The sequence below is a fragment of the Myotis yumanensis genome, unplaced genomic scaffold, assembly GCF_028538775.1.
Source record: "Myotis yumanensis isolate MYYU_CA2020_CCGP unplaced genomic scaffold, mMyoYum1.0.hap1 SCAF_4, whole genome shotgun sequence".
Lineage (NCBI taxonomy): Eukaryota > Metazoa > Chordata > Mammalia > Chiroptera > Vespertilionidae > Myotis > Myotis yumanensis.
The window spans coordinates 91,786,803-91,800,540 of NW_027223755.1; the positions used below are offsets into that span (position 1 = coordinate 91,786,803).

The window sequence follows — 13,738 nt, forward strand, 5'->3', positions numbered from 1 at the left end:
ACTAAATGCATCCTTTAAATTGTCTGGCTTTTATTTTAAAACAAAGCCTCTGCATTTCTTTAATGTGTGTGTGGTGGTGGTGGGATGGGGGGGTGGTTACTTGAAAGCATAATTGCTAGGAATAACCATGATGGTACACTAGTGTCAAAAAATTAAACAATTCTATTTTTCCCCACTCCCATTAGTCAGTGTATCAAATCCATAATGTATGTTGTATATACAGACCTTTGAGAGGGAAGAAAATCTTTAAGAGCATACCAAGATCCCCAAGTAGGTTCCATCCGCTAAAGAATAAAACACAATAACAAATGCAGCTTTTCTTGTCTAGAAAGAACAACAGAATGGAATTTACTACTGTTGAATCACACATACACACCCCTAAACAACATAACTACAACTCCCAGCACACAAATGTGCATAGCATGTGCACACGCAAACACACACACACACACAAAGAAGTTTGTGGATTATTTTTATGAAACTCTAGTTTTATGAAAAATAGATCTAATTCTTCTGAACTAGTATCTGTTCATTGAAAACAGTATAAAACCTAAAAGTCACAACTGGTCTACCTTAGGAGGTAGACAAATAAGCAAATGGACCATCGCTTAGCAAATTACCCAGGGATTTTAACAGAAGATGAACCAACAAAATGGGTCATTGGCTAACAGATTAACTACCGAAGATGAGCCAGCCAAGTCATCCATTGGCTAACTAAGTACCGAACCAAGATGAGCCCACCAAGTGGTCTATTAATTAACAGAAGAACCAAGCCTGAGAACTCAACCAAGTGAATCACTCTTTCACAGAGAAACAAATGAAGTAAACTCTGATGATGCCACACACAGTTTCATTCAGGAGAGATGAAATAAAACTTCTAACGAATCAATGAAGAGGAGCTCTTAATGGACCCAAACACACACCAGGAAATCTGCAAGTGTGACCACTGCCTTGGTCACCATGTGGGACTGGAAATGGATCACGCAGCGCTACTTACGAAGATTATTTATGGGGGTTCTGGTATCCATGTTCTCATAATGCTGCACGTGGACCACGATGTTGAGGTCTCTCTCCATGTGGTCGGTGTTGCAATGGCCCTGTGGCCTCATGACATCTGCAAGGGCCCTGAAAGAGGAAAGAATTGAAGTCTGTTCATTCAAAATACAACAATTGGCATCTGCTGTGCTCCGAGCACTGTGCTTGCGAACAGAAGACAAGGCCCCTCACTGCATGGAGCCGCCATTCTGGTTAGAGATGGGGGTGCGGGGAGAGAGACACAAGTAAGTAAATAAGAGCAGTGCAATTAGAGGGTACATAGGACTTCATGCAGAACAGCTCACGTGCTTCCCACAACAGCTGTGTAATGGCAGTATCAGTACTTCACAGCGTTGTTGAGAGGACTAAATGATGAATATATGTAATATATCTGCACCCCATAGATTGAGTCTCCCCTTATATCTAATACTAGATGCCAACACTTCATGTACACTTCATGTACAGTAATGGCCCACTATTAATAACAAATAACATTTATTGAGTACTGACTATAAGCCATGCACCATGCTAATCACGTTACATGCCTTTATTAAGCAGCCTATAAACACCTTATGGGGATCATTACTCCTTCTTTGTAGGTAAGTAAACCAAGGCTCAGAGAGGTGAATTAACCTGCTCAAGGTCACACAGCCAGTAAGTTGTAGCACAGGGATTTGAACGAGAATCTGTATTCACAGCCCTGTACACTGTGGGCATGGGCTTTCCTGCAGCTGTGAAGGATGTAGTGTAATCCGCACAGAGCCCATGCTGGTGCCCCTCTTAATCAGTAGTCGGGGATGGGGAGAAAACAGAGAACCTGGGGCCCCAGCAATGTTTCAGGTGCCTCCCACTTCCCATTGTCCCATTACCCCCTGGGCAACCATTCCCCCAAGCTCGCAGCCTGGAACCGCAGCTGGTGAAAAATGTCAGATGTGAGAGAGACACAGGTCAACACAGCAAAAGTCCCACAGGAATTAGAGGAAAAGATGGAGTCTGCTAGGAAACAAGACAATAGCAATAGCTCCATTCATTCATTCAGTCATTCACCCAACACATATTGATTGCCCACTCTGTGCCAGGCACTAACCAAGGCCCTGGGGAAACAGCAGCATACAAGAAAGGCAAGATCCCTGCCTCCTGGTACTTATTTTCTAGGGGATGGAATACAAACATATGTGTTCAATAAATATACACGGGCTACAAAAATTAAATAAATAAAAGTATTACATGATCAAGAGAAACTGGTGCTTGGCGGCATTATTCACAATGGCCCAAAAACAGAGACAACCCAAATCAAGTGATGAGTGACTAAGCAAAATGGGTTATATGGAGTGGAATATTATTCAGCCATGAAAAAGGAATGAAGTACTGATATCTGCAACAACATGAATGAAACTTGGAAACATTATACTCAAGTGAGAGAAGCCAGACACAAAAAGCCACATATAGTATAATTTCATTTATGTGAAATGTTCAGAATAAGCAAATCTATAGACAGAGAGATTGGTGGTTGCCAGGAGATGAGGGAGAGAGGATTGGGGAGTGACTGTTCTATATGGAGTTTCTGTTTGGAGTAATAAAAGGTTCAGGAATGTGAGAGTTGTGATGGTTAGATACGAAAAAGCACTAAATTGTACAAATTAAAATGGTTAAGATGGTGGATTTTATGGGACATGGGAAGTGACTGCTAATAAGTGAGGGGTTTCTTTTTAGGGTGATGAAAATGTTCTAGAATTAGATAGTGGTGATGTTTCCTCAACTTTGTGAATATACTAAAAACCACTGAATTGCACACTTTTAAAAAAAAAAATTCTAAATAAACTGAGAGGAAGAGAGAGAGAGAGATAGGTTGATCAGGAAAAGACTTTCTGAGGAGATAACATTTGGATTGAGCCCTGAATGGTGCAAAGGAGTTGGTCACAAAAAGATTCAAATAAGAAACATTCCAGGCAGAGGGAGCAGCAAACACAAAGGCCCTGAGACAGGAAAGAGTTCGGTTACCTAAGGAACAAACAAGGTCAACAAAGCTGAAAGGTGGTGGCAAACAAGGGGGAGAGTATTACAAGGTGAGGATGATTAAACCCACTTTACAGAATAAAAAAAAAAAACTGCCCAAGTTAACCCAGCTAATCACCAGAGGACTGGGATGCGAATCTGAGTGTCTTGAAGTCAGAGTGCAGGCCCTTTCTCACCTCTGTGCAGTTGCCAGGATCCGAAATGGGAAGGGGCTGCAGCGTAGGAAGCTTTGAGGCAAAGAGCAGATGTCTCCCAAACCTAATTTGCCCTTTTCACTTCTAAACAGGTTCATCATGAGCTTCAGGGGAATTCTGTACCCTTCTGGAAGTGAATGGAAATTTTATGTGTGCGTTGTTCTGGAACAAGAAGCCATCGCTTTCACCAGATTCCCTAAAGAGTCCCCCACCTCCACCCCAGAATTCCAAGGTACTCAGGCTTTCAAGAGGATAGCAAAGTCATAATCAGGACAGGTACCGTGAACTTGGCCATCTGCAGATCCCCTGGGCTTCTCCTGAAAGCCAAAACTCATGAAAATCCAGCCCCAGGGACACTTTTCCCCAAGGCAGCCCTTCCCAGAGCATGCAGCAGAGACAATGATTCTTAGAGATCTCCGTGTCCTGGACAAGGAGTCTTCAAGGCATGGTTCCCTCACTCCAGGGTCCAGGGACTGCAGAAAATGATTTGGCATGGGGGGAAGAAATATGAGAATCTCTATATATGGTCTTTGAAATGAGAAATCTATTTGGTAAGTTATTAAAAATGAGAAATCCATTTGATATGTGTGTTGATGCTGGTGCCCTCCGTTGAAATGCCCACATCAGGTGGTGAGAATCAGGAATCTTGGACCAAATGAGGCAAATGCCTGTATTGCAGTTTGTGCACCTCTAAAGGGGATATGCAGATAAATTATCTAGTTTTTTAATGTTTTTTTATTGATTTCAGAAAGAGGAAGGGAGAGAACGAGAGGGGTAGAAACATCAATGATAAGAGAGAATCACTGACCGGCTGCCTCCTGCATACCCCCTAGTAGGGATTGAGCCCAAAACCCAGGCATATGCCCTGACCTGAAGTCAAACAGTGACCTCCTGGTTCACGGATTGACATTGACGCTCAACCATAGAGCCACACCAGCTGGGTCAAATTATATCGTTTTAACTATGCTAACCATCACTAAAGAGACATGTTGCTTTAAAATATCCCTCTCAACAAAACCAAAGCCTGAAAAAAATAGTGATAAAGCAACGTACAAGAAAATAATAGAGTTGACTCTCCCCCGCTTGTCAACAGCTTCTCACAGGGTTAAAATAATGATGGTCTGTTCAGATCAAAATGAAGTCAGCCCAGAATAATTAAAACTCTCATGAGGAATAATCAAAATATGGATTTATTTATTAGTGATGAACTTCATCCTCCATGTGTATCATGCTTTGAGATCGTAGCTAAAGACTGCAGGAAGTCATCATGATTAGTGACAAATTTAAAATTATTTATTTCACCTTCAGCTCATTTTAAAGTCTCTGTCCTTTGTATGCTTTATAATGTACCTAATACTTGTTCACTGGTAGGTGTATAGATAAAACAAATGTGGCATATATTGGGATGCATGCTTTTAAAAGCATGTTATAAATAGGGATGTGTCAAAAAATTTAATGAATCAGACAATGGCAGGAACCAACCATGTGCTGCAAGCCAAATGCCCAAACATTTGGCAATTATTTGTGGCTTAGAGTCTGGGTGCTTTTCAAACTTAAATGTGCATTAGTATTACCTAGGGATCTTGTTCAAATGCAGATTATGTTTCAATAAGTCCAAGGCAGGATCTGAGATTCTGCTCAGGCTCCCAGGTAATGGAGATGCTACCGTCCACAGGCCACACTCTGAGTAGCAAGATCCTTTAAAGGTACTGTTGTGGTAAATTTTATGGGTCAACATAACTGGGCCATGGGGTGCCCAAATATTTGGCCAAACTTTATTCTGGATGTGTCTGAGAGTGTGCCTTTGAATGAGATTAACCTTTAAATTGGCAGAGTGAGTCAAGCTGATTGGCCTCCATAATGTAGGTCGGCCTTACCCAATCAGTTGCAGGCATGAATAGAACAAAAGGCTGGCCCTACAGAGTAAGAGAGAATGTTCCCATCTCATGACCTTCAAATTGAGACGTAGGCTCCTCCTGGGACTACAGCAGCCTGCTGGCCTTCAGACTCAAACCGTTGGGGACCTTGGCTCTTCAGATTTTGGACTTTTCAATGGCAATTCCATATAAGAAATCTCTTCATGTGTAACTACTGTAGGTTCTGTTTCTCTGGAGAACCCTGGCTAATACAGGTACCTTGTGGGAGAAACTACCACAGAACAATTATGTTGAAATATTACCATTTTTGAGGGCAAAGTTGGTTGAATATTGGCAATTTCATGAGGTTCAACTTAGGATCAATTTACTTGTAGATTTACTTGTGTGTGATCTGTCTCCTGCCATTTGACTGTTAGCTCTGTGGGGGCAGGGATTGTGTCTGTACTGTTAACTATTCTATGATAGCTCTCAACACAGTGGTGTGTATACCATTAGTACTCAATAAATACTACTGAATGAATATATGAATAAGCAAATGAATGAATGAATGAATGAATGAGAACTACTTTTTTATCCTATATAATAAAACCCTAATATGCAAATCAACTGAATGGCAGAACGACCAGTCACTATGATGTGAACTGATAACCAGGGGACAAACGCTCAACACAGGAGCTGCCCCCTGGTGGTCAGTGGGCTCCCACAGGGTGAGCACAGCTCAGCCAGAAGCTGGGCTCAAGGGTGGTGAGCGCAGCAGTGGTGGCGGGAGTCTCTCCTGCCTCTGCTGCAGGCGAAGGTAAGGAGCAAGGGGTCCCAGACTGTGAGAGGGCACAGGCTAGGCTGAGGGACCCCTGCCCCCAAGTGCACGAATTTTGTGCACTGGGCATCTAGGGTCATATAAACCAGGATGTTTAGAAACCAGATACTGTTCTGCGCCAGATACTGTTCTAGACACTCAGGATGGACCAGAGAAAAGACTGTTAGTGTCCTTGCACTCCTTATGGAGAGTAATGGAAGGACAGATAATAAACTAGTAAAACAGTAAATTAGTAATTTTAGACCGTAATGTGAAATAAAGCAAGTAACACTGAAGGACGGGCAGCGGGGGCGAGGGACAGCAGTAACTAAGCCTGGGTGGTCAGAGACAGCTTCTCAAAGGTGACGTTTGAGCTGAGACCTGAACGACCAGGAGGGGCCAGCCATGTGAAGTCCAACAGATAGAGAATTTGAGCCACGCCCAAGTAGCAATGAGCATGGCCTATTTAAGGAACAACAATAACCAAAAAATGCTGCATCTCTTTTCTTTTCAGTTGCAGTGGAACAGAGCTCAGAGTCCCAGCTTCTTGCTTCATAGCGTCAAGGGGGTCTTTAGGGTCTAAATCATGTTCTGACACTTAAACAGTTGAATAGGATTCCTGAGTATTTCCTCTTGCCCCAGAAGCATCATTTATTTTTCAAGAATGCAAGAGCCATGGGCATGAGATAACTTTCTGGAATAGTGGTTACACACTGTAGACATTTGTCAAAGCTCATCCAACTATAAACTTAAAGCATGTGCATTTTATTGTGTCAACTTTACCCCAAGGGCGGTGATTTTTAAAGTGCAAGAACTTAGGGCCCAAAGAGAAGCAACCGTGTCCTGCAAGGAAAAATAATTTGGAGACTTTTCTGTGATCAGTATTTACATGCATGGTCTTCTCCAGCCTTGGGAGCTGGTGGAAGCCATAGGATAACCACAAGAGTAAGAAGAAGGGAAAGTTGAAGGGAAGTTAGAAGAAGAGAGAAAAGTCAAGGGCAGGAGGGATATTTATCACTTGATGCCATTTCTTTGCAAGGGACTCCGGCTCTTCTGAAGCATGTTTCAAATATACACAGGACACTGTGCTCTGTACTTGGATTTCTAATTCTGTTTGAAGGGAGGCAAAATAATGCCATGTGTTCCCCACTGGTTTCAAGTGTAGAGAGCTTCAAACACGAGTTCCTGCCCCCAAGGTCATTTCTCATCAGTACCTCCTCCAAGAGGGCTGGCCCTGCCAAGGGCACACGCAGAACACATTGCTAGCCTTGATCTTACAGTGGCTCCTTGAACTGGCTCCGATGCATGTTTGGGATCTGCAGAGCATCAAGTACTTCTTTGTGACCTGAAGTCCTGCATGTTTGTGCTCTAAGGCAGTGCAGCCCAGTGGTCAAGGACCTGTGCTCTGGCCACACACTGAGTTTGAAGTCCAATCCAACCCCACTATGCACCAGGGGCTTGTTCACCCTCTTGGAAAGCAGGCTGTGCCTCGTAAAAGGCAGATCGCCATGGGCCTACCTCCCTGGAGAGCGACGTGAAAGTAAATCAGAATTTACACACAAGCTTATGGCAAACTTGTTTTTAAAAAACAGCAAGGATTCTTCAACATTACCTAGGCCAACAATTTGCAATGCATTTTTGTAGTTGCAGGTAGATCTTCTCTCCTATTCTGAACCTGCCCCCTCCTTCTAAGATTAAATGCAAATCTGGAGAAGTTTCAAGACTTGGCCAATGTCACACAGCCAAATAGACATAGCAGAGCAAAGGCTAGAACTGAGTTCCAGACTACAACTTCATCCCTTTCAGTAAACAAGAGATAGAAACCTCCAAGTCCTAGGGGGTTTGGCTCAGTGGATAGAGTGTCGGCCTGTGGACTGAAGGGTCCTGGGTTTGATTCCGGTCAAGGGCACATGCCCATGTTGCAGGCTCGATCCCCAGTAGGGGGCATGCAGAAAGCAGCTGATCAATGATTCTCTCTCATCATTGTTGTTTCTATCTCTCCCTCTCCCTTCCTCTCTGAAATCAATAAAAATATATTAAGAAAAAGAAAACTCCAATAACAAGGATGATTATAGAAGGGTAATAGTCGCTGAGTAGTGACCATATGGACAGGCCCTGTGCTAAGAGCTTTCCAAACCCGGTCTCAATGAATCCTCACCCAAACCTATTACATAGGGATTATCATTATCGAATTTTCAGTCAAGAACCTGAGACTCAGAGAAGTCAAGTAACTTTCCCAAGATCACACAGCTAGTAAGTAGCCAAGCTGGCATTGAACCTGGGGCCATCTGACTTGAGCCATGCTGTTAAGATCAGCCTGACTGCCTCTCCAGGGACTGCAGGTCACACCACTAAGTGAACTGAGTGGGAGTGGCTACTGAGGTGAATCAGAGACCTTCCTAAACGGGGTAATCACCCCCCAGCAGCAACCAATAGTTGCCGTGGGAAAATGCACATCCAGAATGGCCAGACCTACCCATTTCTCAAGAGAAATCAGAAATCTGGATTTCTGTGTGACATACCCGGGATTTTAAACATTGAAAATTGGTTCTAAGTTGGTTTTAAAACAACCTATATGCTAGAGACTACAGAGATTTCACAGCCAATTCAATGAGCCTTGACTGGATCGTGGTTTGAAACACCAAAGTCTAAAAGACATATTTTAGTATGACTGGGAAAATTTTTTAATATGATTGGATGTTTGATGATATTGTGGATTTTTTATTGTTTTTCTTGGATGTGATACTGGAATTGTTATGTGAGAAAATGTCCTCCTCCTTAGGAGATCCATGCTGAAATATTTAGGAACAAAGTGCCTCATCTGCAACTCATTTTCAAATGCTTCCGCCATAAAACAAACGGGAAAGGGGGGTGGTGTAGAGAGAGAGGGAAAAAGAAAGGAATATTTGAAGAGAAAGAAATTAACAATAAAGCAAATATGACAAAATACTAATAAGTGTTCAGTCTAGATTAGTAATTCTCAGCTGGGGTGAGTCAGCCCCTACATGACATTTGACTATGTCTGAGGGTGTGTTTTACTGTCATGACTGGGTTGTGCAGTGGGTGCTACTGGCATCTAGTGGGTAGAGTCCAAGGATGCTGCCAAACATCCTGCAGGGCACAGAACAGCCCCACAACAAAGAATTATCCAGCCCCAAGTGCCGGTTGTGCCAAGAATGAGAAATCCTGGCCTAGATAAAGGGTCTACTAAAGCCCCTTTTGATTAGTCTTTCAAGTTTTTGTAGGTTTAAAATGTTTCACAATTTTTAAAAATTAAGAAAAACTTTAGAAATATAAAAGTACATAAGTAGAAATATTTTGCAGACCAAACAAAACATGTCTGTGTGGTTGGGTAACCATAGCTGGCCACTTGCAGCCACTTTTTCCAATTAATAGTGGTTGAATGTAGCTGCTGTTACAGCTGCTGAATGAGCATCTGTACAGTTCTTACAAAATCGAGTGCAAAGCACCCCTCCTGAAATTACTATCTTTCTCCTGCTTCCAGTCCTAATCAGCCCAGAAGCAAGCAGGCAATGTGCCCGGGACTATGGGCCTAAAAACTGACATCACAGAGGCCTCTTCTGGGAAAACACAAGCGTGCTGGCCACCAGGAGCAGATTGTGACATGGGAGCAGCGATGTGTTCTAGTCTTTGAAGGGGAGGTGCTTAGAGATGAGATGAGAACAGACCCCTCATCTCAGTGACCCTCACAGCCTGAGACAGAACTAATTAAGAGGCTGTGGCCAGCACATTAATTTCACCTGGAAGCCACCTGCTGGTGCCAAGCTTGGCATGTCTGCCCCACCCAAGCATCCCTGAGTCCCTTGCAAGCTAATGAGCCCATGGCTGGGACTAAAAACAATTCCCTGCATAAGCAGCCCAAGGGGGGGGGGGGGGGGGGAGCGGGAGGGACTTGGGGCAGCCGCAGCACCACAGAAATACATATTAAGGCTACATACATGCAGAAAACAAGCAACAGAACGCAAATAAGGGAGTCACCTTGGGTTGATTCATTTATCCCTTGTAAAAGATTCCTAAACCCAAGACCAGTCTTTCTCAAAGTGTGGGGTGGGTTGGTTTAATGCAGATTTGGGGGGAGGGGGGCATCCCAGACCTCTTGATTCAGACTCTCTCTGGATAGATCTCAAGAATGTGCCTTTTAGGAAGCTCCCTCACACTCTAATGCTCACCCCATCTGAACACATCTGTCCCTGACACAGTGGGAACCAGGGGAGTGAGTAGATATTGCACAATTTGGTAACCGTGTGACCTTGGGCAAGCCACCCAACTTTGTAAGTGGGAATCAGAATAGCACCTGTCTCACAGGATAACTGTGAGCACTATAGGGATGTTCACACACACACACACACACACACACACCCTAGAGCGGTGCCGGGCACTCAGAACCCAGAACCGCACTGAGAAATGTGACTGCCTATTCCTTAGCAGTGATTGGCAGAACACTGTAGAGCCCCGAGCGCTTTACCAATGTACAGACACTCAGGTCCTTCCCCTAAAGGTTACTGATTTAAATAGTCTATCTAGGGAGAGGCCCAGGGTAGGGATTTTTTTTTTTAATAGCATTCCAGGTGAACCTAAACAGCAGCCAAGGTTGAAAACCACACCTGGGAAGCTGCCAGAAAGAAAAAAAAAAATCAACTCTTCTTTCTCTTCAGGTGTATGCACTCGCTTGCCATTCTGGAATTCCCAAGATGTATATACCACAAGGAGCGCCTGTATTCAGGCTGTTACAGAAGACTGGGTACCCCTCGATTCCACCTCCTAGCAGACGTTTCCTGATACCAGCAGAAGAATGTGGCAGCTACACACTGAGCGGGAGTGATCCTTTTGCCCCCTCACGGAGCTGCAAGGGTGCTGGACAAGGAAGTTGAGTCCCTGCTGGGCGCTAAGGTACCTAGTGGAGCTGGGTCTCAACAGGAAAGCACAGATCAAAGAGGGGCTGAAGCTAGCGTCACTTTCTCCCAGAGGTGCCCAAAGGTTAGCTCCTCTCACACTTTGCCTCCTCCCTGTTCCCTCTCCACCCACCCCTCTCCCCCACTCTTTTCCCCCTCCCCGCCAACACTGAGGAGGGCTCCTTGAAGCGCAGGTTTGCAAGGAAAGGGCTCGGTGGAGATTTCAGCAGAGGAATTCACCCGAATCTGCAAGGCAGCCTACCTATCCCTGGGAGAATCTCTCGCTACCAGGGCGACACCGCTGCCGCAGTCCTGCCTGCGCATCTCACCCTCACCTTAACGCAGACCTCAGAATCCACAGCGATGGCGGGCACCGCAGGGGAGTGAAACCACCGGGCCCATGGGGGTGGTGACGGGGCACCTTGGGGTTGCAGGAGATGGGCGGGGCCAGCGCTTTACTCTTTGGGTAGGTCAGCATCCCCTCCAAGCTTACTTCTGTTCCTCAAGACCTCACCACACCTCCCTGCTGACCCAAACCGGGAGGAACTTCTTCACTTCTCCCCTCCCCCCCCCCCATCCCCGCAAAGTCCTCCCCTCTGGAAGGAAAAAAAAAGTCATCGGATACTCTTCGTATAAATCGAAAATAATTACTAGTGAGGTGGTGATGTTCCTTCGCCTGTTTTTGCTGGGGCTCTTTGTTCAGATTTTTTTAGGCAGGCTCCCCGAACGCGTGCACACACACGCGCACACACAGGTCCCCGGCGGAGGTGTGGGGTGTGCGTGTGTGTGCATGTGTCTGTGTGTGTTGGGGGGCGGGGGGAGCGGGGGAGCTACGTGGCAACTCCGTTACCCATATTCGAAAAGAGGACAGAGCGTGCGCCCAGCTATCCAGCAGTGCGCAGGCCGCCTGTCTCTCTCCAACCCCACCTGCCCGGACCTCACACCAACCCCGGGCCTCTCCCGGGTACCAGGCAGCGTCCTCGCAGCTGCGTCCTCGCCTCCAAAGTTACTGGGTTGTGCGAATCAATGTGGACACTTATAAAACAAGCAAAAGGCAAATAGCTCCATTAATCCCCAAATGCCTCCTTCCATCTGCTGCGACTTCCTCGTGCTGGGACTTGCATAATGAATGAGGCAAACGGGAAAGTTGGCGAATCAGGGTGTCAGGGAGGGGGTTAGTATCCGCGCGGGGCGGGGGCTCTGGCCTTTGAAGTCCACGCCAGCTCGAGCTATGGGTACAGGGAGAGGTGGCGACGGGGAAGCGGAGCCAGGGAGTTGGGGAGGGGAGAGGGGAGACCGTAGAGGCAGCAAGTTCCCGATGCCAAGGACCTTGCAGCTCTGGGAAAGCGAGGCGGCCGCTCCGAACAAGGCTTTTGTTCTCGCCCTCCCTTGGCTCTCCGCCCCCCTCGCCTCCTTTTCCCGAGCCGTACTAGTTGCTGGCGGCACACACATCTTTCCCTCCTCCTTCCCTCACACACGCGCGTTCGGGCTCTCACACACACCCCTTCCCTTTCCGGCTCGCCCGCCGGCCCCTGTTTATCTAGTATTTGGAACCCGAGGGTGGACCGCTCCCTAAAACCAGAGACTTGGAGGCCAAGGGCTCCCAGCTGTGTGCCTCAGGTCCGCTGCAATCTTACGCGCCGGGAGGGGGTGCGGCAAGACAGGGAGGGAAGGGAGAGACCCTCCGCCCCCCCCCCCCCCACACACACACACATACACACAAGCTCATGTCCACACCTGTGCGGAGCCCAGCTCCCCCTCTCCGAATCCAAGTTGGTTTCCCGGTGACATCCCTCAGCAGAGAGCCTGGGGCGGGGGGGGGGGGGGGGGGGCGCCATTGCTTAGGGAAGGTGGAAGGGGAGAGGAGGGAGCGCGGAGCTGGGAGGGGAGAGCGAGGGGGAGGCAGCCCACCTGGACATGTGCTCCCTCTGGGGTCGGTGCGCTTTCTCCAGTCCTAGCTTGGTGAAGATGCCTACGAGCACCATGACGGCCACCACCCCGCAGATGATGTAAACGATCAGGTTGGTCTTGTCCTTGGTGGGGTCGTGCAGGGGGTCGTCCTTGCGCGCCGGGGGCTTGCCGGTGTTGAGCCAGAGCGGAGTGTCGTAGTTGGTGCAGGTGCTCTGGTTCAGGCGCCGCTTCTTAAACGTGCAGCAGAACCGGAAGCCACAAGTCCCGCAGCAGAAGATGAAGTCGCCCGAGCTGCAGTTGAACGGCGGGTCCCACTGGCCCATGACATCGAAGTAACCCCGGCAGAAGTCCGGCGTGGGCGCCCGGGTCGGGGGCGCGTCCGAGACACCCGCGCCCTCTCCGGCCTCCCCGGAGGCGGCCCCGGAGCGGTTGCCCCCCGTCAGCACCAGCACGCCGCCCAGCTGCGCCAGCTGCCCGTGCCCCGCTCGCTCCTGCGCCCGGCACACGCGGGCGCACAGCTCGGTGAGGAAGCAGCCGAGGAGCAGCCGAAGGACGCGGCGCATCGTGTCTCCCAGCCCGGGCTCGGCCGTTTGGCCGCCGCTGGAGCCGCTGCAGCCGCCTCTCGAAGCGCGGCCGAAGCTGCCGAGGCTGCTGCCGGGGGCTGGGAGCCGCCGCGGGCCGCACATGCAGGGAACGGCACGGGGCGCTCGGTGGTCGGCGGCCACGGCGCTCGGCTCAGCCCGTGTTCGCCTCCAGCGCGCCGCGCGCCAAGGGGCTGGCCGGGGAGGAGCGCGCGGGGCTGGGCGGGGGGAGGAGGAGCGGGGGCAAGCGCGGGGTGCAGGTCCGGCTGGCTTCAGGGAGAGGCGGGGGCTGGAGCGCAGGGGAGAGTCCGTCCCTCGGCTGGCGGCTCTGGACTCGCTGCCCCGCGCCCGCTCGCAGGATCCTTCTCACCTCTTCGGCTCGCCAAGTGCGCTGGAGAGAGCGAAGCGACACTTG

At 48.2% G+C, this 13,738-nt stretch overlaps 1 protein-coding gene across 2 annotated transcripts in view; it reads right to left on the minus strand.

The window, feature by feature from the left end:
* The window catches only part of SHISA9 (shisa family member 9), a 286,934-nt gene extending 273,536 nt beyond the window's left edge, over positions 1-13,398 (minus strand). Inside the window, exons 1-2 of one of the 2 annotated variants that reach the window (XM_070412955.1) lie at positions 12,743-13,398; positions 998-1,125 (exon numbers count right to left, since the gene is read on the minus strand). In XM_070412955.1, the coding sequence (XP_070269056.1) occupies positions 998-1,125; positions 12,743-13,305 (691 nt within the window). In that variant the 5' untranslated portion in view covers positions 13,306-13,398. The remainder of the gene's footprint in view (positions 1-997; positions 1,126-12,742) is intronic. The other variant, XM_070412956.1, reaches the window with a different exon arrangement.
* Positions 13,399-13,738: the final 340 nt, after the last annotated feature.